Genomic DNA, 24,585 nt, shown 5'->3' on the forward strand with positions numbered 1-24,585 from the left:
GATGTTAGGTTAAATACATTTATACTTTTGCACTTCTTTATATTATGGGGTTTGTGCTGCACAGAAGAAAGATGATACAAAAGGATCAAGTAACAACAGGATAATTTTAGACCCAAATTAATTAGCACATATGCAGTTAGGGTTTCAGATGAAGTACATGCTGCCTGATACACTGAATCTTCAGGATTCAGAATTAGCATGTTCTGCAGCCAGTGCAAGCAAGATACAGGGCTGTTGGCTTGCCCGGTGCTGCTGAAAGCAGTCAGTGCCCCTGTGCAGGAAACAGCAGAGAGCGCTGAATTACATTGCTGCTTATGCTGTTTTACGTCTTTAGCTTCTATAAAGCATACACAAAAATATTTCTTAAAGTAAATGGACTGTTATATATGCTCAGATGGAGGTACTTTATGACAGCTTTATTATAAAGAGCAGGTAATTCTGGGTGCTTGGAATTGTCTGTGGTGGTGGGTGACAGATTTTATAATGACTAATCAAGTCACTGTATTCGCAATGCATTGACTGAATTTGGGTGAATTTGAGTGAGATGCATTGTGTGTCCTCTATGGCAAAGAGCGTCTCACACCAAATTTTGCCTACAGGGGATGATCATTTAGTTTCTTTTCTGCACAGTTATTAGCTATGATGCTAGTAGTAACATAAAGGTCCTAGAGTGTGTTTTGAATAGCAGTTCCTTCTGGATACTTCATTGACTCTTTTGTCTCCTTTTCAGTGGTAACTATTCCACCTCTTGCCTTTCAAAACTAAATTGTGAATTGGTATTTCACGCTTGCAGTGCAATCTTCGTTAATAGTGGACATCCCAAAATACAGAAAAAAGTAGATGAGAAAATCCTAAATTTGTGAATTGGGAGAACAGAAGATGAGCAAATTTTCAGTCTGTATTGTTTTTTTTGTCTGTATTTAAAAGACTTCTTGCTGATCACATGATCAGAAACGATTGGAAATACATGTTGCTGAATTAGGTTTCTGTAAGGGTCACTTGTTTATAACACTTGAGTGATTTGGCAGGCGGTTTATCTGATCTTTGGCAAATCTCAATGCGTGAGTGAGATGCTTAGGGAGCTCTGTTCCCATCGCCTGAATATTTGGGGCTCGTGGCTGTGATGAAATCATATTTTGAAAATGAAGTTGTACTTATTTATCTATATATAAACATGGTTTGTTTTCATTACAGGAATTCCATTTACAGTTTATTCTTCACAGGAAAAAAGGGCGACAATACTCCATATTCCCCTCATAAACTGTTGGTTTTTGAAGATTTGGCATTTTACTGTTACACAAACTTCAAAGCAGATGAGATATTGTTTCCTTATTTTACTTTACACTCAAGAGGTACTTTCTTAAGAGTGTTTTGTACTCGACACCAATCCTTGATATATCTTATGTCATATCTTGACATATCTTAACTGTTATAGTTTAGTAAGGTAGGCACTGTATATGTGCATTATAGGTGATAATGGGCGGTTGTGGGGGGTTTTTTGTTGTTCATTTTTAAACATTGAAATAACGAAGCAATACACACATACTTGCAGATATTCCTTTAGGTGAAATAAAAAATAAGTTACTCTGCCAAATGAAAACATAATATATACAGGGTCAAAATAGGCCTGGATTCGATCTCATTTGCATCTGCATAAATTGTGCACAACTCCATTGAAGTGAATAAATTTACATCAACATGAAATTGGATTAATTGAGATCACAATCAGTTCTGTTGGGCTTTCCAGCATCTCAGAGGAAACTGGAAAAGGAGATCTTTAACTTCAAAATACAACTCATGTTGACTGTTTTTTAATAACTTTCAAAGAATATTAACTGGATCAGGATTATACAGTTATCAACAAAACATCTTCTTTGTGTTTCGTGTATTGATTTCTTTCGGTTAATTTTGATTTTAGAGTTTGAAAGAAATATTTCTATTGTGAAAAAGATAAGGTTCATCAAGTCTGGTCTTGCAGTTTGTGAAACCAACAGTAGAAGACTAACTCTTCTATGAATCAAAACTAACATTCTATTAAATGTGTCCCTCACCTTCTACTCATGCCAGATGAGGTCTGGGAGTTAGTGTTGTGGCTCAGCTGATCATGGGAGATGTCAAAGCTTTTAGCTGTGACTGAATTCAGAAAAAAAAAAAAAAAAAAAAAGCAATTTGCAGTCCTTTTTCTTGAGTATACAGCAGTTGGTGACTAAACTATCTGTTCTGTGAAAATTATTTGAACTTAGCACAGAATTTGAGCTATATGCCAAGAAATTCAGGTACTGCCAATTACCGCTTTCAGCTGTGTATAATTATATGTGATTTCTGTTGTCCATTTTGTTTAAAAATAATGAATTGTTTGGTTAAAATTTCTTGCAGGTATAGAAGTTACCATGAAGGAAGGAGTATATTAGCTCAAAAAATAATCAACAATGTTAATGAATAATTACATTTTGCTGTTTTGCTTGCTATCTTGGGAATGAGAACAGAATATATTTACAGTTGATGACAAACAGAAGCCTCCTTTAGAAATGTTTTGGCAAAGATATTCTTCATGTCCAACCACAGCAAATCTAAAGGTGTGGGTGAAACTGGCAAAGGGAAAAGTAAGATTGTTGTGAAGTGGGCTGAATACAAAGCAGTGTTTACATGCATGAGATATAGGAAAAATAATATTGTCACCATTCAGGTATTGGTGAATGGAATAAAAGCCATTTATTTGTGTAAATGGATAATATTGACTGCAGTGGAGGAGCAGAGTGCCATCTATCCGACAGGCGGTAACTCGAAGTTCTCTGAGGTGGGCCTCAAAACTGCCACCGTGGAAGTCCTGCAGAGGAGGCCTCTGACCTCCCTCCCACTTTTGCAGGGCGCAGGGGCTGGTGCTGGTGTTGGTGTGGGGAATCGGCGCTCTGAATCCATCAGGCCTCTGGCAGGCGAGCAGAGGGATGTGATGGTACATGCACAGGGCCTCCTGAGCCGCTGGGGCAGATGAGCCGCCCGAGCAGAGCGTTGCATGGGATGGCCGCTTGTCCAGGCTTCTGAGTGTCAGCCAGCATGAAATGATAAGAAATGAGTACTTCTCGTGCAGCTAATGGTCTGTGTTGATTTTGTATCTTGTTGGTACTGGAATAAGGACCTGAAAGGTAATTTAGAAATGTGAAATTATATACTTTATCTGAAGGTAACTGTTGCTTTTTGAACTGTGTAAAGGCACCAATGTTTGTATGTATAGCAATTAAAATAATGAATTTGTTACAGTAGCATAAAAATACATTTATTTTTGAGAAAGTGAATACTTTCTATTGGGAGTGCTATGGTATGTAATTTTCTTATGTTCTAAGAGCGTGCATGACTTTTATTTGAAATCATTGTCCACATGTGCTCTGTGGATCTAGATTCTCTCAAACCTTCAACTGTGTCCGTGTACCAGGCAGTCTTTGAAGGTTCCAAGTTTTCAACTTTCTGTGGTTGCAAATGACCCAAAGCATCTGTAGGTTTTTCTGGGACTTACCTGTTCTAAGGCAGTCATTCTTGAGTTGATTCATACTCTCCTTCTTTAGGAGAGGGATCGCTCCTTAAGCACACTGAACGTTGGAGGGGAGGCATTTCCATGTGGAACTGTGGATGGAGTATTTGGGATAACAGTTAGGAGAAGCCAATCCTGAAATGTAAATTCCTGATGGGTAGACTCAAAGCCAAATAAAACCTTTCTGAAGCCTTTGTTATTCAGAAGGATCCTAGTCTAGTGAGAGTAAGCCTTGAAGCTAGAGGAGAAATAGCAGATTTTTTAATTGTATTTTATTTTTAATTTGTAATTTCTTTTGGAGAAACTTCTTTCTTAACTCTGGAAGAAAGAAAGTTTTTATCAGCTTGGGTGGAATGCTCCACCATGATGCTATAAGCATTGCTGTACATACTCAACAAAGTTTTGCACCCTCTGATTAGGTATTTTGGTCTTTTGGAGCTTTTTTTTTTTTTTTTTTTTTTTCCATTTCCTTACAAGATCACTCATTTACTTTGCTTACCATATCACTCTAGAACTTATTTGGAGCTCCTGGAACACTTCCTCTTTCACACTCCTATCAAGAAACAGATTTTGGCTAACATGTTAATTTGTACACTAGTGCTGTTGGCACTAAGAGGCAGCTAATTAGTTGTCTTCCTGACTTGATTGCCTTTGTGGCATAGTGTGACAGGCTCTTATTTAGGCTCTCACATAAAATCTGTAAACAAGTTCCTGTTACCTGTGAGCTATATCTGCCAATTATAGGAAACAATAGTTTCTAGTGGATAATACTGTTTAAAAAAAAAAAAAGTTACACATAGGATTTCTTCAAAACAGTGAGGCACTACTGAAGCATTGCCATAGATGTTGTATTGCCAAGTGTTGTTGTTTTGTTTTGTTTTTTTCAGAAAAACCTAGGCTTCTTCAGTGACATCTCAGGAATGTCTCTTCAAGTGTTTTGCAGATTTTTGCAGGGAGTTGATCCACTTTCTCTCTTCCCAGCCCACCCCTCTGTTATGCGTTTGGTGCAGCATCTGGGCATGATGCATCGTTGTACTGAGGAGTTTGAGTGTCTGCATATTCCTGTGACTATTAGGTAAACTTGTGAGGTTCAGATACTATTTGAATCAGACAGCATGGGAATGAGATACAGAAATTAACTATTAACTGAATAAAAAAATTCAAGTTATTTAATAGTAAATGACGTATACTTTTTATAGGCACATTTGCAACTGGCCTTTCCCATCTCTTTTGACCCACAAAGATTGGGATTCAGAAATGTAAGGTGGAAATACATTTCACACTACCCACTAGTTGTTGCTGTGGCAACATAGATGCATAATTTTATAAAGAAGCATTTTCAGCATTTGGGATAGATAACATTTTGTCTTCTTTGCTATATTTGGTTGAGAAATACGATTATGATTAATCAAGTTTTTATAATTGTCACACATTAACTTGAAATGCAATGTAAGTTATGTTTGTAAAATGTGTAGTAAGTTATAAATTAGTAACAAGGGTGATCTCTAATTGCTCAGGAAAGCCTTTTAAGATGAAGGGTTTGCTGTGACGAAAAGAATTACAATGTGTTACAAGCACTTTGGTAAATAGTTTAATGTATTGAGAATTCTTGACAACAGATAGATGAAGACCTGCCACTTTAAAAACTTGCTTGCCTTAACTGCTTTCTAACTTCAGTAGTCAAAAGCTGTTAAGCTTTAAGTGCTCTGTCATATTTGTGGGCTTTTATAGTAGAAGAGTAGAGCAGACAGCAGTGATGATGGAAAACGATGGTGGGTAGACTTAAAATACTATAAAGCATAGAGACAATTGTACGTAATGCCTGGAATTGTAACCTTTCTGAATGAAATGATCAGCCATATGTGCCATCCTTACGGACCCTGGAAGAAGAAGAGAAGAAATGTACCCTGTTGCTAACTGTGCATGAAATTGCAGTGTTAGGAGATACTGACCAGATGTTTCAATCTCAACAAATAGCTTGTTATGTGACTGAGTGAAAATCTCTCTGCTGCTTTGATCACATACACCTTGAAGGAAGAAGTAATTTAATAGAGGCTGTCAAAGTTCATCACTGTCAATAAACTTTGACTTGACCTTTGCCATCTGTTTTTGATACTGTTGCTGATAGAAGCTGATAGGCAGCTGTTTACAGTTTCTGCTTTATGAACTCTGTGCTGCCAGACAATGGAGGAAATGTCTTCACTTCTGGATTTTTTGCTGTGATTGGGAGTGTGGGTGTATTCATTGAGACTGTACATCATCTAGCAAGGAAGTGAGTGACACATGCACACATTTTGGAAAGGAAGACTTGCTTTAAGGTTACAGATATGCAAAATGATATGTGAAATAGCCTAAAATGCCATTTTGCAACAATATCATCTTCATTCACAGCTTAGTACTTAAGTAATATACAGTGGTTTATGCTGGAAAGTTTAAGGGCATTTTTAAAGTGCTTAAGTCTTCCTTGTATCTCCATGAAGTGAGTGCTAATTCTGTACATGTAGAGTAGGCTGAGGCATGGTTAGCAGCAGTGCACAGTTGCACAGTAAGCCTTACTGTACCCAAGTGTGACTGTGCATTTTCTTATGTTAGCATGCTCTTAGTAACACACCACAGCTCCTAACCACACAGAATATCAAGACTCTTTTTGTTGGGCTTTACTTGCCACTTTGCCATATTTCCTGGTGTTCAATGAGGAAGTTACTATCTTTGAGGTCTTTTACTGATAAAGGTACTATTGAGCCTTATCTCATACACAGCTTTGTAGCATTAACAAATTTCTTAATAAACAGCTGTATACACTGAAACAGTTACAGAAGTAAACCTAGGATTCTTACTGTTGTGACAGCTTTTGTGTAACTGTCATGTGAGGGATGAAGAACTGGCATGACCAGTCCTGTTATCTAGGTGTATTATTTTTTACTTAATTTTGAGAAGGGACCACATTCACATTGTGAAAGGGGAAAGGGAGCGATGCATCAGATCAAACAAGGAGGTAGTTGATGGTTTGGGTTCTGTGCTTTGCAGGGGACGGCACTCAAGGCTAGCTGCAGTCTCATTTATGTGCTTTGCAAGTTCTTGCAGGAGCCTTTCTGCCTTTGGTCTCAAATAACGTACAATGAACTTCAGAAGAGAGGCTGCAGCAATTCAGATGTTGGAGGCAGAGTGATAGCATTAGAAATACAAGATAAGAGGGTGTCTGAGTAAGGAATATTAGAGGTAACAGTCTGGACTGGCCAATATGTAAGGGTCGGAATAAATGAGAGCTAGCTTTGGCCACATTGAAACTTTGAAATATGGTTACTCCATGTTTAATTACTGAAAATGTGGTTGTATTTTCTTGTACAACAAGAAGTTTAGAAACTAGACTAAAAATAAAACATCAGAAAAGCAGATGAAGGGCGAGAGGGGAAGAATAGGAAGTGAAATGCAAAAGAAAACAGCAGAGCTGAAAACAGTTATTTGTACAATAGATCTTGTCAAGAGGCAGTTTGTTAGCTTTGTCTTTTTAAATGTAGAAATGAATTACTCTTCCTGGATGATTGATGTTCTGATGGACAATTAATTCAAAAAGCTATAGTGAAATGCAACTTGAGGCACCACGCTAAACCTAACGGATATTCCTGTGCAAGGATTTGGATAGTGTATTGTCATCCAAATCCTGATAAGATGTAGATATTGGTCTCAGTGCAAGGATTTAGCTAGTCTTTCCTTTACAAAATATTATTGCTTTTATCTCGTTTGACTGTGGAAGTTGCTTGAGGGTGTTGTCATGCATTTTAACAATATCACTTCCTCATGCAAGATTTGGCAGCTTCAACTGATGGTGGAGGAATTACTGTACAGGACATGGGATTCCTTTTTGCAAGTCTGCTTTTATAAAGATAAGCTTATTTTTTCATTTTCCATTTTTTTTCTGTGGCCATTAAGTGATAATAGCCATCGCGATCTTTAAATGTTTGTTTATCAATGAAAAAAAAGAAAGGGAAAAAGGATTCCAAAGGTGTTGGAACAAAACTGTATTATCTTGTCTGTTTTGCAGGGTCCTAATGCTGTATTCGAGACTGCTTGTAACAGTAATTCCTGAGCTAGGTATGCTGAGGATGGATTCAGGTTAATTTTCTTCATAGCATCCTGCATGGTGCTGTGGTTTAGATTTGTGACCAGAACAGTGCTGATAGCACACGAATGTTTTTAGCTATTGCTGAGCAGTACTTGAGCGGCATCAAGGCCATCTCTGTTTCTCACTTCACCCTCCACCCTACCCCTTCCCCACCAAGTGGGCAAGAATTTGGGAGGGGACACAGCCCTAACCCAGACTCACCAAGGAGATATGCTATGCTGTATAGAGTATTCTCAGCATAAAACTGGGGGGAGGAGGAGGCAGGGGCAATTTTTCCAAGGTATCTGTTCCTCAGAGGCTGGCTAGGCTTCAGACTGCTGGTGGAAGAGGGTGAGTGGTTGTCTTTGCATCGTTTGATTTTTATTTTTTTTGGGGGGGGGGGCGCGTTACTTGGGTGGGTGGCCGAGCTCCACCACAACCGATCTCTCACTCCCCCTCCTCAAAGAGGAACAGAGAGAAAATAAGGTGAAAAGGGCTCAAGGGTTGAGATAAGGACTGGTAGATCGTGCAGTAATTGTCGTGACGGGCAAAACAGACTCAGCACAAGGAGATAGTAAGATTTATTGCCTATTACTAACAAGCTAGAAAAGCGAGAAACAAAGGAAAGAAACCAAAAGCACCTTCCCCTCCATCCACCCTCTTCCACCTCCTCCCTCCGAGCGGCGGGAGGTTATGGTCAGTCTATAGTGCTTCTCCGCCGCTCCTTCTCAGTCACTCTCGTCCCCTGTGTTGTGGGATCCCTCCTACGGGATGCAGTCCTTGCTGAACTGATACAGAGTGGGCTTTCCACAGGCAACAGCTCTTAAAGAACTGCTCCAGATATGGGTCCATCCCTCAGGAGCAAACTGCTCCAACCTGGATCCCCCACAGGCAGCAGCTCCTGCCAGGCCACCTGCTCCTGCGTGGTCTCCTCTCCATGGGCTCCAGGTCCAGCCCGGAATCTGTTCTGGCAGGCGTCTTCCACAGGCCACAGCCTCCGTCGGTGCAGGTCCACCTGCTCCACCGTGGTCTCCTCCACGGGCTGCAGCGTGGAACCCTGCTCCACCGTGGTACTCCATGGGCTGCAGGGGGCAGCCTGCTTCACCATGGTCCTCGCCACAGGCCGCAGGGGACTTCTGCTCCAGTGCCTGGAGCACCTCTCCCCCTCCTTCTTCACTGACCTTGGCGCCTGCAAGGCTGTTCCTCACTCCTCTCATTCTCCCAGCTGCTGTGTCGTCCAGCGTTTTTTTTTTTCCCGCTGTCTTAAATATGCTCTCACAGAGGCACAAACAACATCACGTATTGGCTCCGCTCTGGTCAGCAGTGGGGCCCTTACCTAACATGGGGCAGCTTCTAGATTCTTCTCACAGATGCCACCCTTATGGCCCCCTGCTACCAAAACCTTGCCACCTAAACCCACTACAGGGGGGAAGGAGGAAGAACATTGTTATTATTTCACTTATTAAACTGTATCTTGATCCACCTGTTTCTCTCACTGCTGCCCTTGCAATTCCCTCCCTCCTCCCTCTGGGGAACAGTGAGTGAGTGACTGGGTGGGGTCATAGCTGCTGGCTGGGGTTAGCACACCACAGTAGGGATTTGAAATGATATGGTGTGTGTAATGGTAACTAAATATTGCATTCCAGTTGTGCATGAGATGTATCACATCACTGACAAGAAATGTGAGCTCACTCACTTGGAACAGTAACATTGATGTCTTTTTTAGGATTGTTTTGCATATTGGCAGGTTTTCCCTCTTTTAAGATCTATGTAAGGTTCTGATCCCACTTTTGCTTGCTTTATCTGTTTTTCTAAGATGAGGTGTGATGTATTTTCTTTTAATATTACAATATTCCTAAAAGCTTTTTAATGGACTACGCATATAATTGGTGATAGGAAATGTTCTAGGCGGACAACAGATTGGTGAACCCTTCTGAAGGGTGTATGGACTCATTTTACGTTCTCAAGAGGATAGATGGTCCAGATGTTGCTGTATGAAAACAAGCCATTCCTGCTCTGATAGACTAAAAAGAATGCTTCATAAGTTGTTGTTAGCATTGTTTAGTTTAGATTTTAGCAAACATGTTAAGTCTTAGCTAATTTTAGGTCTTTGGAGTCCTCTCCTCTGTGAGATGCAATTTAAAATAAGATCAGATTTGACAGATCATGCAGAGAAGAGTCCAACTTCAAATAACGCACTTCAGATGCACTTCAGATGTCTGTATTCAGTAGTGTTAATGAGTTTTGAAGATCCTTCACTGCGAAGGGGCATAATGCTTCTTGTTGTGTTGTCAGTTCCTGGGTATTTAGGCTTCAAGTCTACAGCTGAAAGCTTCTATGTACAGAAGGTATGTCAGTCAAAGCAAAGCTTTGTATGCTTTGGCACTGTTAGTTTAAGATGACTGACAGGTGTGGAAATGCACTACTGGCTGAAGCTTTTTTTAAAAAAAAAAAGTTCAGGAGCTAGGAAGTTCAGATGGAGAACAATGTGGGACTGATAGCAAATACCATTGTCAACCTCCTTGTTACTATTATCAATGTTATCCAGTTATTAGTGTCATCTACAGCAAAGCATGAAGCCGTAGTAAAACAAGATTATTTTTGAAGGATCTTTGTTTTAGTCAGAGGGCTATAAAGCTGTCTTAAGCTTCTTCGGTATGGTGGTGTTTTTCAGTCTCAAACGGTTGTCTATTGAAACCTAGCAGTAGCAAACTCCTCTTTTGCAAGAGAAGTCTCTTTGCAACTGATGATAATGAGGTAAATGAGGTCAAGTATTTAGTTTTGCTGCTTTTGCCTTGGTCCTCCCTTTACTTGGATCTTAGCAACAGTAGAGAAAAGCTTTAAACACAGATATTTTGTGATATGGGATACTGGGCTCTACCCCTTGGTCAAAAGCATGGTGTTCTCAAGCTAAATGGGATACTTGGGAAATAAAAATCAATGAACACCCACCTCTCTGTTTCGGGGGTAATTCTTTAAGACCACTGATGATTTTCATATTGCGTGAGTGTGCATTTTTTTGGTTCTCTGGGTATGAGACAACATTCAGGTAACTCTGTAAGCTCACCTTGAATATCGTTCCCAAAGGACAGCACTGAGCAGCCAATTAAAGTCAAGTCCCTTCTCGTGTTGGAAGAAGTGCTTGTAGAAGTGCTTCTGTAATTTGGGAAAGGTCGTTTCCAAAGCTGTTCAGTAATCAATCAAAAGTGGCAGATAGGTGTACCACATCTTCGAGGCTGAGGGTGTGAGTGGGACGTAGTTAACTCCAAGCAGTATGACAAAGTCCCAGTTCATTCTTCAGAAGTTTTGTTTGTTACCAAGTTTTCTTGGCATCTCAACATCTTGCAAGAAAAGACGATGCTGTTCTCTGCAATTGCCACCCTCTCCCGGGAACACAAAGATTCTCAGGCTTCTCTGACAGCTTAAGCATGCCACGGAATTCACCCTGTTAACTCAGATCACCAAAAAACACTTGAACAGATAGATACTGCTGCTTCTGTGAACCCAAGTCGGTGTCATAAAAACAAGGAGAGAAGCGTTCTGTCATTCTCTGGTATATCTTTGGGTGGCCAGGATGCTGGCCACTTGTCAATGTGCTGGCTTCAGTATTTGATCATAAGAATAAGTTGCCTGTAGGCATAGGGTAATTTGAAGTAATGAAATCAGCCTAATTTCAAGACAGGGTTATGTTAAAGGCAAGAAAAAGGTTGTTTAAAAAAATGTTTGTATTTGCTTTTAGTTTACTAGAGGGCATACAACAGAAGTATGAAGCAAATGCAATCTGTTTAACTCAAGAGAGCATCTGAAAGGTGTTATATTTCCTCTACGCCTTGCTCTGTCACAGATGCTTATTCTGACTGACAAGGTCAGGGCCTGTCCTTGTGTGTACCTGATGTCCATGCTGTATTGACAGAAGAAAACTTTAGGATGGAGAAACACACTAGATTTCATAAACCACTCTAGATTTTGAGTTTCCTTTGTGGTATTCCCTTCCTGAGACTGTCTTGCTCCTTCATGATGAGTTCCTACTTTTGACACTTCTGTCTTTGGGCCATTAACAGCCTCAAATTCCCAGGGGTAATAGTGAAGATTCTTGGTGTGGCCAGGTGCCAACCTCTCCTGACCAGACTGTCAATACAGTAAGTTAATAGATGCCTCACTGCCTAGCCAAACCCTAGATAATTAACTCATTATGCTAGTGCCTGCTGAGCTGGGTCATTTTCTGTTTCTGACTAGAGTCTTTTCATTCAATTAAATCTTCTATTCCACATAAATCTATAAATTGAATTTGCGGTTTATATGACTATATACCTGGCATTAAAGTGTGCAGTTTGTTATTGGCCTTAGTTTGATATTGGATGTAATACTGCATGGTCGTTTCATTGTGGTAATAGTCTTCTGATGATTGAGCCCCTGTTCCCATTTAGAGTAGTTTAGCCAAAATGTTAGCAATGATAATAATAATAATGGTGTGTGAAGTGGTCCATAGAAGTCTGTTGTTTCTATATCATGTTATTCAAAATTAGACTCTAGTCCCAGCAAGGTGCTTTCTGTGGCTCATCCCACTAGGTACAACTTGAGTGGTGTGCCACAGGTGTATTTCTGTAGTTCAGTTTCATCAAGTTTTTAGCATCATGTCCCTGTTTTGCCTTTACTAATATGTAGACTTATAACTGAGGTAAAGGAAGAACAGTTTGGAGTTCTTAGGCAACTAGCAAGACCTCACTACTTTTGTTGTGGGAATATGTGAAGATGGTTCCAAGAAGTTGGGAGTGTTTGTAACTGGAAATCTGTGAAGAGAGACTCTATCCAGAAACACTGCTGAACTACTTTTCCATCTTCCTCAGTGTTGCTTAACTTAGCTCAGATGTTCACATGAAAAGAACATCTATACAGTGGTAATCGCTGTGTAGCCCACCAAGTAATTTCTGTGTTTCAAATAATCATGAGCATCAGCAGAACCTCTGCCTATGTAAGAACTAGTCTTCACAATATGCAGAGGTTCATCTCAAGAAGCCCCAGATCATGACTTCCAATTCTCAAGAATAACTTTACTTACATTTAAAGTAAGGATTGTGACAATTATATATGGCATGTTATCACATCCGAATTCAAATTGAGCTGCTGCCAATAGCCCAAACTGTGATATTTTAACAGAATTCCATTTTTTTCACAAAGATGTATGTGAAATATTACTTAGTACTGCTCCAAATGTTGTCAGACTTTACATGTAAAGGATGGAAAAGTTATGTCATTTGCTAGAATGTTGTAACCCTAAGGTGTAGCTCAAAATCTTTACAGATATGCGTGTGTATGTATATATATATATATATATATATATATATATAAAGAACTGTTGGGGTTTGTGGAAAGCTGATGCTTTGATAAATGCTATTCATAGCGTTTGCTGTTAATTTTTTATTTTGTGAGAGTAAGGCATGCTGTTCAACATGGGATGCAAGACTTCAGGTGCTTCTTACCAGTGTAGAAATTGGTTTCATATTTTCTTACAGTAGGTCACAACATCTTTAGTCTTGTTAAATAATCTGTTCTACTTAAACATACCTCCAAATATAAAATGTTATATCTTCTAAGACATACTAAATGAACACCCTGCAAGTGTCTATAATGTATGTGAAATACGAGGATGTTGTACATAAATCTCTCGTTAGGGGTTTATTTAACATCTGTTAATTTAGAGTGATACAGAACAGACAAGCAGAACGTATCTAGAGTGCATTTCACAAATAAGAGACTGAACGCTGCCACCATCTGACAAGACTTTTTAAAAATTTTAAACTTGATATATATCAAGCTGGTGCGGGAAGAGGACCTGGAACATTTGTCCATTTGCCTTATTAATGAAAACTTTAGCATGACTAAAGAATTTCTTTTTTTCTTCTGGAGCTAGAAGTAATAAAGATGTGACAAAGCATGTATTTGCAGCTCACTTGCTTGACCTTGCTATGACCCACAGCTACCACTAATGCTGATTCGTAATGGAGACATTATCACTTATTTAAATCTTGATTAGGAAACAATTATAAGTAGGGTTTTAGTATAACAGTAAATTGATGTAGCCTTTAATTCATACTATAGATTGAGCGGATAAGCTTTCTGACTGTAATTAGAGGGAATTATAATGACTTCAGTTGGTTGACTCATCACCAGCAGGGTAGGGCCTGTGATTATTTCTTCACATTTATATTTTAGTTCACTCTTGATTTTACTTCGGTGCTAAGTTTTATCTTTTAACATAGTACCAAATGTAGTTACATTTAGAATTGAAAGATGTATATTTTGTGTTAATAAAAGAGAAGTTTTATAAAATAACATAGCACCTTAGCAACACTATACAGCTATGCTCTTTCCTTACAATTCAAGTGACAGAACTGCTCTTAATAATTTGGGGATAGGTATTTTCATGTGTGGTTTAACAATGAGAGCGGGGAACATTTCCTTTTTGTGTATAGTCAAATGGTAGACACAGGGTTATTTTCAGTACCATTTTGTTTTTGAATATGTTTTGTGAATGTTGCTAAATGTTTGCTTTGGGGGTTCTTAAATGTTGTTTTCCTTATGTTCTCTCTCTCTGTATTTTATTTTTGCTTTTCTACAAATTTCCGTTAAAGATACTATGTCGTTTGATTAAATCTAACGTGGAGCATATCCTTTGAGCTAAAGAACCTTTTTTCTATGTTTTTACAAGGTATTTCAAATCTATTTTATAGTGAACTACATCTATTTAAGTAAACTTTACATTAGTTATTAAGCACTCACCAGGATGATTAGGAGTAAATTCTTTATTTGTTGCTGACCTTCCCTCTCTTGATGTACCTGACTTTTTTTTTTTTTTAACTTCTGGCACAGAAGAGTTCTGTAGGATCAGTGTGTGTCGCAGTGCTCTGTAAGCACAGAATTACATATGGTGAGCAGAGAGAAAAAATGACAAGTAATATATCAGGCATGTTAATTATTTGTTGTTGGCTTTTGTTTTTTTCTGTCAATCTGCAGTGGATGATTCAGAGCCCTTACAAAGCTGCAACTTTCTTTGGGTGCATTGGCAAAGATAAATTTGGAGAGATATTAAAGAAGAAGGCTGAGGAAGCTCATGTGGACGCCCATTACTATGAGCAGAGTGAAGAACCAACCGGAACCTGTGCTGCCTGCATCACTAGTGATAACAGGTATATGGGGCCTTCCATATTTTCCTAAGACACAAAAATGTGGAACATAATTTGTTAGGAATATTTGAATTCGAATGATAAAGTAATCACACTGGTTTGAGACAACACAGGGCTGTATGGCACATAGTTTGGGATCAGGTGGTGTTAATATACCTTCAAAGAATAGCAGTTACTCAACTCATACTCAACCACTACTTCTTTCTGAACTTTTGAAGTTTCCAGTTGCTCTGAAGATAGAAAATATATGGAAGACAAAAGTTGCTTAACAAGTATGTTTATACAGCCTTTATGAAAATGGATTGCCATGTAAGGAATAGACTTGATTGGCAAGTAAAGAATGTACATCAGATAATAACGTGTTTAAAGAGGATACATGTTGGCATATAGCCTGATAAAAAGGGTTAACTTGCTTTTATGCAAGAGGAAGAAAAAACAATTTTTTGTTGGGAGGACCTAGTGACTGTAATTCGTTGTCCACATCTTATCTGTTGTTTCTTAATTTTGTCTTTCATGTTTTAATTTATTCATTTTTTTCATATGGCCTCTGCAAATAAAAATTACTTCTTCAGACCTCTGACACCTTCAACCTTACTTATAGACTAAGGACAATATTTTTTGTGGTATTTTGTATGGTTTCAAAGCATTGCATGAGGAAAAAAAAAGTGTTTATGGAGTCATCCATTTTGAGTATTGTAATAAAATCAATAAAACAATTTTAGAAAGAGACAACGAAGATGATAGGCATTTATCTTGAGCATGTCCCTTTGCTTTCTTCTTTCTCCCTCTATCCACAACAGTTGAACTTAAATATTTCTTGTTTGCTGATTACCTACCTCCTGATGATTTTTAGAAGTTCCAAAACCAGACAGTCATATCTGCCTTAATCTTGAGATGTTGCTAGCACAAACCAACCCTCCCTGGTATTTGCTAGCATCTAAATTTTCTGATACTAGATACTGAAACAATAATGGAAATGGTATCTGTTACCCTGAGGAACGTTTTCTTTATGGCTATGCATAAGAGCAAAATACCATACCAGCAGCACTAACTGAACTAAGAGCCAGGGGAGGGAGAATTTAACATATAATTTGTAGAACCCTAGAGTAAGGTATCCCCTTAGGAACTTCTTAAGACTCTTCTTAATACTCAACCAAGCCTTTCTTCATGTGTAAAATGTTCCAGCCCCCTAACAATTTTGACTGCTCGCTGCTGGACTCACTCCTTTATGTCAGTGTCTGTCTTGTAATGGAAAGTGCAGAACTGCACTTGGTACTCCAGATGTGACCTGGAGTGCAGAACAGAGGTATCCCCGTGTTTGGAATATGTAACTTCTTCTTCCCTGCTGACTATAAGCTTGCTCATATAGGCCAGGATGTGACAAATCTTTACTCTGAGGATACACTGCTGTCTCTTGTCCCAAGTTCCCACCAGCACCTCCACATTCTTTTCTGCAAGGTATTGTATCCTGTCAACACTCAGCCTATACTGTTGCATGGAGTTATTCTACTGCAGTTGCATGACTTTGCATTTGCCTTTAAGTCTTCTGCCAGCTTTTTTCTCCAGGCTTTTAGAGATCAACTGAGTGACAGACAGCCCTGTCCTCCAGCTTATCAACCTGTCCCTTGCAATTTAATGCCATACATAATGTCTTACTCTCAGAAAAGAAAGTTCATACTCAATGGAGAAAGGAAGTTCATCCATCTTCATACAGATTTTTGACATTCATTATGTCTACAGATTTTCCCCTTTATCTTCAGATCCGTATTCAGTTTTTCAAAGAGAAGACAAGCAGTAAAGATGTTTGTGCTCTGTGATTCTCTGTTTAGTGACATAATGTCTGTGCATGCATCCTTGTAGCAATCACCACTTCCTAGTTGGCCTGATGGGAAAACGAAGTCAAGATCATCAATAGACATGCATTGTGAACTCAGGAAAAATGTTTACATCGTTTCCCATGCATTTCAATAGAATTTAAAAGCTTAGGTAAATTTATTCATAAAAATGTCTGCAAGCACTTCTTTAACTTATTAAGTAGTATTTTTTGTTTCCTAACATGAAACACTTGTCTCTCAATATCAAATCTTTGCTCAAATAACAGAAACTTCATCTCTGGTGGTGCTTCATCTTAATCACTGTTTTAGAACATGCTTGAGAGTGTGAAAGGATTATGAGAGACTTATATCCCTCCTTAGAGGATAGAAAAAAAGAGGCTGATAGTTGCCACTAAAGCCTTTATTGTGCAACCCTCTTCCTTTTATTGCAAGCAAGTTTATTCTCAGCCTTTTGTTTCCCTCTGATCACTACTTGGTTTTCAGCATTTTCTTGATTTGTAAGGATGTCTTCAGCCTGCTGCAGTTGATATCTCTATTGGCTAATCTCTTATCCCAACGGAGGCATGTGCTAACTTCCTTTTTCAGGTAATTCAGCTTTCTTGTCTCTTTTAGAGATCGGTGAGCTAGTAAATAGCACTCCTGGTTTTCCCAGTAAGTGACCGTGTGTATTTATGTTCCAGGTGCCCAGATGTGAATATTTCTTGTTTCTGCTAAGTTTGTTGAGCTTTTTGCTGAAAAGGGTTCTGAGCTAATTTGTGATGTGATTTGGTTTTTTTCAGAGCTTTTCGAGAAAATTATAACTCATGATTAAACTCTAAAATAGTGCCTACACTACATTATAATCTGTGACTTTGGTTCATACGTTCTGCTCATGGGTACATGCACAGAGTTGCCTTTAAGCTGTTAGACTTGAAGCACTTCGGCTGTCTCCAATTACTGTATTTCATTGAAAAACATCTACCTTCTCTGTGTTCCATGTGTTGAACTTAGTGCTGTTAGACTTACAGTTTTAATTTGGCAAATTAAATTGCTTCATCTTCAGTGAAGCAATCTTAATTACATATAACATGCAGAGCATCACTACAGTTGGACTTAGCCACTGAGAGCTAGGTTTACAGTTTCAGGGGCATGTGGTGAGTGAAAGCAAACATATGAAGGGTCTTTGCTTAGGTTTCTGGAACATAACTGCTTTTCACTTAGCAACACATATGGGCAGATTTTTTTCCAGCTAGGGTCTTAATGGATATTTAGGGCTTGACAAAACTGGGAAGTTTAATTTGCTTTATTTGGTTTTCAAAGGATTTCTAGGGGTACATGCATGTTCCTTGGATTTACTCGATTCCCTCCTATGGATTTCTTATCAGTGACATTCATCAAGAACGAAACTTCTTGCCTTTTTACTAGTACTGCTGCAGAGGCTTACTCTATTCTTATTCTGCCTGTTTTCCAAATTCATATTAGTTCTCCTTGGCTTTAGGCTTTAGAATTAAAGAGAGAAGCTCCAAGAATGTTCCTGAGATGAAATGGCACAGAACTCTGATATATATTGTAATATATTTAGAAAAAGTCTAGCTTCTTGTTTAACTTTTGACATACCTCGCACATTTGATTGACAGTGATGAAAGCTTCAGGAAGCTCTTGCTTTTTATTGAGTAGGGACAGAAAGAAATGGTGGTACTGGAAAGATGCTGTTTTGAGTTGGAATAAATTTTCAAGATTTCCTTGCTTGATTACCTCCGAACGCTTGTAGATGGTACTCAATGGGGAAGCAGAAGCATACCCTGGTAGGAGCAGCCTGTAACAGTTCACACTGCCCCACTGTCATTGCTTGTTAGTAACATTTATGTGGAAAAGGATGGTACGTACGATATTGGTTGTACACATCCTGTAGAAGCTGACATTTTTCAATACACACAATGCACACATTGCATCTGTAACTACACACTACTGGGCAACTGTGGTTAAATACCTTAACACAGTAATGTGTTAGTTTTAAAGGTGCATCCTGTCACGATTAAGTCTTGAAACTTTTTCATAATAAAATTTCACAGAGAAATTTAGTCATGGTAGCTAGAGTTGAAAGCTAGTGTATAACTGTCTATGACCTGCTTTTAGGAGTACATCTATAACTTGTGTGTGTTTTATAGGGCTGAATTGAATGTCTGCAGAGGAGGGTTAAAAACAGAGTATATCTTATATGTAGCAAAGAAAATGGAAGTATTTTTATTCTTGCTAGTTGAAGTTGTGTCCTATGTCTTGTGTTGTAATTTGTGAGGAAAGGATAAAGTACAAATGAGTTTTTGGTAGTTTTCTAGTAGGGCACAGATAAACCAAAGGTGTGCTTTTGTTTTTTTTGTTTGTTTGTTTGTTCATTTGTTTTTTACAATTGAACATCTAAAAGCCTGGACCCATTTTCAAGTAGCTGATTACTCATTTGCTAGAGGAAAAAAAAGTCTGAGGGGAAGAAAAAAAAAAAAGCTTTTAAAATAATATAACTGTTTATTGGGAAAAGTGATAATGGCAGGACATACATATCCAAAAACTGTTTGGTCCTGTTGAGGGAAAATAGTTTTTAGAAGATAAAGAAAAGCAGCTGTTCCATTCTAGATGTTGGGTAATAGAAGAGTTTTAATGAAAACCTGCAGATGCTGCACTGTATGTAGGGAGTTGATGACAAAATGGAAAAAGGTTGATTCTAAACAAATGAATGAGTATGCCCAATATAATAGTGTTAGTTTATGGAAACTAGGTAGCTGGATTTAAAATCTATAATTTAATTTAATTATATTTTATATATTATTCAGAAGTAGCTACTATGAAATGATCAAATAAAGTATATTCATTTTATTGTGCTTTTTGTCTCTCTCTCTTATGTTCCTCTGAGGATGTTTGAATATCTGTGAGAAATTCAGTTCTTCATCAGAAATTTGCAGTAGAATTAAGGAGGATCTAAAGCCTGATTTTTAATCTTTTAGGTCTCTTGTAGCTAACCTCGCTGCTGCTAATTGCTATAAGAAGGAAAAGCATCTTGATTTGGAGAAGAACTGGAAGTTGGTGGAAAAGGCCAAAGTTTACTATATAGCAGTAAGTTCAGCTTCTTGCAAATTGTGAAAGTTTCTGTTAGAGCAATGAGAGATTTAAGCAATGGCCATGCCTATTGCATATGTTTTGGATGATTTCTTATGAATGTAATGAAAGAAAATGACTGCTTCAATTTTAGTATGGTATGATTTCTTCAAATTTAAATGTGCAAATGTAGAAGTATGTTTTATTTGCGTGCTTTCTTAAAGTAGTGGGAAAAATCATAACAACTAAACATATTTTCAGAGCTTTTGTAGTAGTGCATCAAATTTACATTTCACATTTTCTAGTAAATTGTTGTGAAGGATGTACAAATTATGTAGAAAAACACTATTAGCATAATTATTCACTGCAAACAGTTTGAGTTTATTTGTGTGAACAATCTTAATTGCTATTTATTCCATAGTAATTACTACGGCACCTTTATAACTCAATATTTCAGAAACAATGATTGTGACAAATCTCTTGAATGTGGGTGGTGGGGCAAACTGATTTTAATGATGAAATCTTACTTCTGGAATAAAAGGGTTTTGAGTATGGGAGATTAGTAGATTCACAATTAGTATTTTTGTTTGGTTTTGGTTTTGTTTTGTTTTAACAATCCAGAATGAATCAAGCCAGATTACTGTATTTGTGTAGATTACATCTTGCATAAATAAAAGCAGTGAATTTGTTTTCATCTTGCTCTCAAGTTGATATGACTGATCAAAATTAGCAAACACAAAACATCTATGACAGATAAAAATCTCATAACGTGCATGTAATATATGGATTCTGTATGACAGCTGCTTCCATTCTGCTACCTGAGCTATGTGGGAACAGCTGGTAAGAAGTGTAAAAAATTGATTATTCAGGAGGAACAAGTTCATTGAATATACAGTTATTTCTTTTAGCTAGTGTTAATGTCTCCTACAGCCTGTTAGTGTGCACTGCTGTAGGCTCTACATGGTTGTTATTGATTCTTGTGTATGGCCAAGACTGCCCCTTTATAAACTGTCAAAAAATACTTATAACCTTCTCAGTGTACAGAGAAAAATACATCCTGCTACTATTGCTGTATGTTTGTGCTGCATCAAAAAAATAGAGATGTTTTGTCTACTCATTTTTAATGTCTGTTCTTCAAGTGTTCTGTGTTTATTTCCCCATAATTATACCTCAGTGTGTTCCAAATGCCATGCTTAGGAACTATTGCTACTGGCCAAAAAAATATTGGAAGTCTAAGAGCATTGTTAAATGAAGGACATTGACAAATGTTAACAAAAAATGTTAGTATGCTGCACTAAGCATTTTTAATATTGTTATCATGTTTATATATAAATACCACCGAAGTTTTCAATATATAATTTAAAAAAAATCAAACTTAGTGGAAATGCTTTAGGAAAAGTGGGAAACATTAAACGAAGTAAAAGGGGATTTATTTCTTTAAGGTATAGCATCCAGCTAAAGTTTCCAAAGCAACTCTTCTGTGTTCAGTCAGTTTGGTCGCTTTAATTTTGACTAGGTAATTCACTGTATAGATTTTTATATATATTGAAAGGTTTTCTTCAGGTGTCAGTTCTGTAGCATCCTACCTTTGACTAAGAGACATAGAATTATTGTCCTAAACTGAAAATAAAGCCCAATGTGTGCATATGTTAATTGTTAGTAAATAACACTGAAGTGTTATTAGGAATATATTATATATTAGGTATTTGCAAAGTGGACTTCAGTTTAAGGAAACATCTGCTTGCAAGAGGAGATCTGTTGGGTAAAGAACCCGGTTCAGTCCTGTAGCAATTGCACTAGAGGTTGGGTTCATTTAAGAGTTTTCTAGGATACTGTTATCAATTCAGATTACAGATTCCTCATGTACCTTTACTTAAAGAAAGGAGACTGTGTAGAACTACACACAATCTCTCCTTCTACTGTGTTTGTGCCTTTTCTTTTTTTCTAATTTACTCGCCAGTTTGTAGTGGTCTAGGGGATTAAACAAAACCACCTAGTGAACAATTACCACTCGTGCAGTATAGGGCAGCTCTTTCAGTCTTTAATTTTCTCACTGTTGTGTCTGTCTTCACTTCAGTCTTGTTACCTATTTTGGCTTTGCTCTGTGCATATGTTGCTTTTATTTTCTTCTTTCTGTCCAACTGTCACCTATTTCCTGGATTGCATTAGAGTGTATATTAGTGACAGAACTTGGTTTTCAAGAAAAAATATCGGAGGTTATCAAACAATCTGTTTTCTTGGCAGAGCAGGCCCATTGTTGCTTTAGGACAGGTCTACGGTACCCTGTGGTCATCTATATGTGCTTGCTAGAATGGATGATAGGCTTTTCGATGCAGCATTCAGCAGAGAGGTCCTCAGATGAAACTTAGCCCTGAAATCTAATGAGTTCACAGAGGGAGGAATAGGTACAAAGGAAAAGATAGTGAACCCATGAAAGAACCCATAAAGACAACTCCTGTTACCGTGAATCAACACAATACATTTATTTTAGCCATCTGGTAATCAGATCCGGCAGACAAAGTGGAGAAAGACTAGCAAAGAATAGAATGCTGTAAATCACAGTTAAGGCAAAAGGGAGAGAGGCTGCCCCAGCTTTCTCAAAAACAGTGAACTTTAAAGATGTATCTTAATCATTCAAAATTACTGTGTTGTATCATTGAAGATGGGTTACATGGACTGTCAAAGTTCATGCAATTTTTTTCTCTTTTCCAGATATATAATTCTTATACTTGGAGTAATTTCTGCCATTGATATTGTATCTTCTGGTCTGTCATATTCATTTTGTCATACTGCTGTACTGCTCGTGTCTGATTAGAATTCATTGCTAGGGATATTATTTGGTTCCTACTGGGGCTAGAAAATCTCTTCCTCATACATTTCCCTTACTTCAGAATAAGTGGAGTGTTGTGATAACACTAACCATTGTCGCTCTGTTTCTGAAATTGTGAATGGGGCACAGCCTGACTGGAAAACAATCTGAAGTTACGTTTTGTGTATGATTTTTTTTTCATTCATTCTTTCTTCCTTTCTGTGAATCTGTGTTTTCTGTCAGGACTTGTATTTTAGAATTCTTATGTGTTATAGTTGCATCTTACAACTCCATGTTTGGGCACCTTGCTTGTCCTATTTTCAGAGGGATTGAAGAAGCTGATGGTTACATTACTGTAATGTGTAGGCATCTCTATAAGAATTCTGTAACTTATTTTTGTTAAGATAATATTTTCAGCACCAACTGAAATTTGTGGGAGTTGCTGGTACTCAGTTTCTTAGACTTTAGTCACAAACATTTTAACATTTTGAATATGATTTTCTGTATATAGTCATTACGTTTGTTATGAAGGCTTGAAATGTGAAGATTTTGGTTGTAAAAAATGTATCTGTTGATAAGAGTTGCTTAGGAGAGCAGAAAAAATGAAGAATTTTAGTTGTCATTTGACTCCAGTTAGCACCTTTGTGATGCTGGATATAAATAAGGAATTTGGCACTTGTCCTGTGATAAAGGAAAGACTGGAAAAGGAGAAAATGCTTCCCACTGTTAGAAGCTGCAGTTAACCTTGTGAAACTTAAACACAGCAACACTTAAACACAGACACTACTTTCTTATACAGACAGATGAATTTTAACTTTCCATCTGTATTGGAGCAATACTGCTGTAAGTGGGATGCTTCCCAGGTGTTTTGTCTCATGTTCCAATTAATCATCCTTATTTCTCCCAGTTATTTAGCTTTACTTAAACCTGCATCTGTTTAATACTTGCAGTTGGGGGCATTAAGTGGGTAAAACTGCCACTTGCTGCTAATATTTTTGGTGATGAAGTAATAAATGTGTTCCTGGAAGTTCCTTCTTTGCTTCTCTCTCTCTCATCTCTCTTCTCAAAAAGTTTCCTTTACTAAACAGGTGAAGTGGCGGTATTGATGGCAGTTAGGTTTCCAATTTATGTAGTAACTTGAGTGCTTGGAATGGACCAGTTTATGTAGCTCTCCAAAAACAATCAGATCTTCATAGGAAATCAATCAGATTATCCTTGAGTAAAATACTTGCATCTTTTTTTGTACAAAGTCAGATCATTGGTTAGGGGCTGTTTGAATTTTTGTTTTGTGAGTATAGTTGGTATGCTAAAAAGTTGGTGTTCATGTGTTCATTTATATGTGATATGTCTCAAAGCTTTTCTTGGTAGCACCTACATACACTTCCTGTCTAGCCATTTGATAGAGTGATGGCACTGATGCTCATGCTCATCTATGTTCATGAAGGAGACTTAGGACCACTTTTGTACCTTATTTTATGTATTGTGATACTTTTCCTTTGCTTTTTTGCATTTACAGTGCCTAAAGCTTCAGTTCCTGTGCTACTGGTTGTAGCTAGAGCCTAGAGGAGCAATCAAGCTTGTAGCCCTAAGACTTAGTTCTATGCAGCTGAAATTTGGGTTGCTCACTTTCCATATTGGAATACAACCTTTTGCTCAGAGAAGACAACGCTCTCACTCAGTCATATTTATGTGGGCTGTTTTTATTTCACAATCTGTAAAAGTTTAAAACCGTTTCTACTTTCGTGTAGCAAATAATAGAAATTTCTCAATGGTTATGTCCGTCAATTGCACTGCATTGAGTATAAAACTTTCTAACACCACTTAGATTTGTTTGCCTGCAGTTAAATTATATTCACCACCTTCAGCATCTCTTACGTGTTTACAGAGTTAATGGCAAGTGTAGTTTAACTTGATGTTAACGACAGTCCTGATCGAGACCATGTATTCTGGTCTTAGGCTGTGTTTCAAGTAGGAAATGTTATATATTGCAGCATGTGATAATGAACCTAATGTAATACTGCTGGAGGAGAAGTTTTTAAAGGTCCAAGCACCCTGGTATGTTT

At 37.8% G+C, this 24,585-nt stretch overlaps 1 protein-coding gene across 6 annotated transcripts in view; it reads left to right on the forward strand.

Annotated features, from left to right (window-relative positions):
- Window positions 1-24,585, forward strand: part of ADK (adenosine kinase) — a 292,330-nt gene that overhangs the window by 116,473 nt on the left and 151,272 nt on the right. For all 6 annotated transcript variants that reach the window (XM_040564497.1, XM_040564502.1, XM_040564500.1 and 3 more), the window contains 2 exons: window positions 14,643-14,815; window positions 19,623-19,731. In XM_040564497.1, coding sequence (XP_040420431.1) covers window positions 14,643-14,815; window positions 19,623-19,731 — 282 coding nt within the window. The remainder of the gene's footprint in view (window positions 1-14,642; window positions 14,816-19,622; window positions 19,732-24,585) is intronic.

Source organism: Cygnus olor, chromosome 7 (genome assembly GCF_009769625.2).
Source record: "Cygnus olor isolate bCygOlo1 chromosome 7, bCygOlo1.pri.v2, whole genome shotgun sequence".
Classification (NCBI taxonomy): domain Eukaryota; kingdom Metazoa; phylum Chordata; class Aves; order Anseriformes; family Anatidae; genus Cygnus; species Cygnus olor.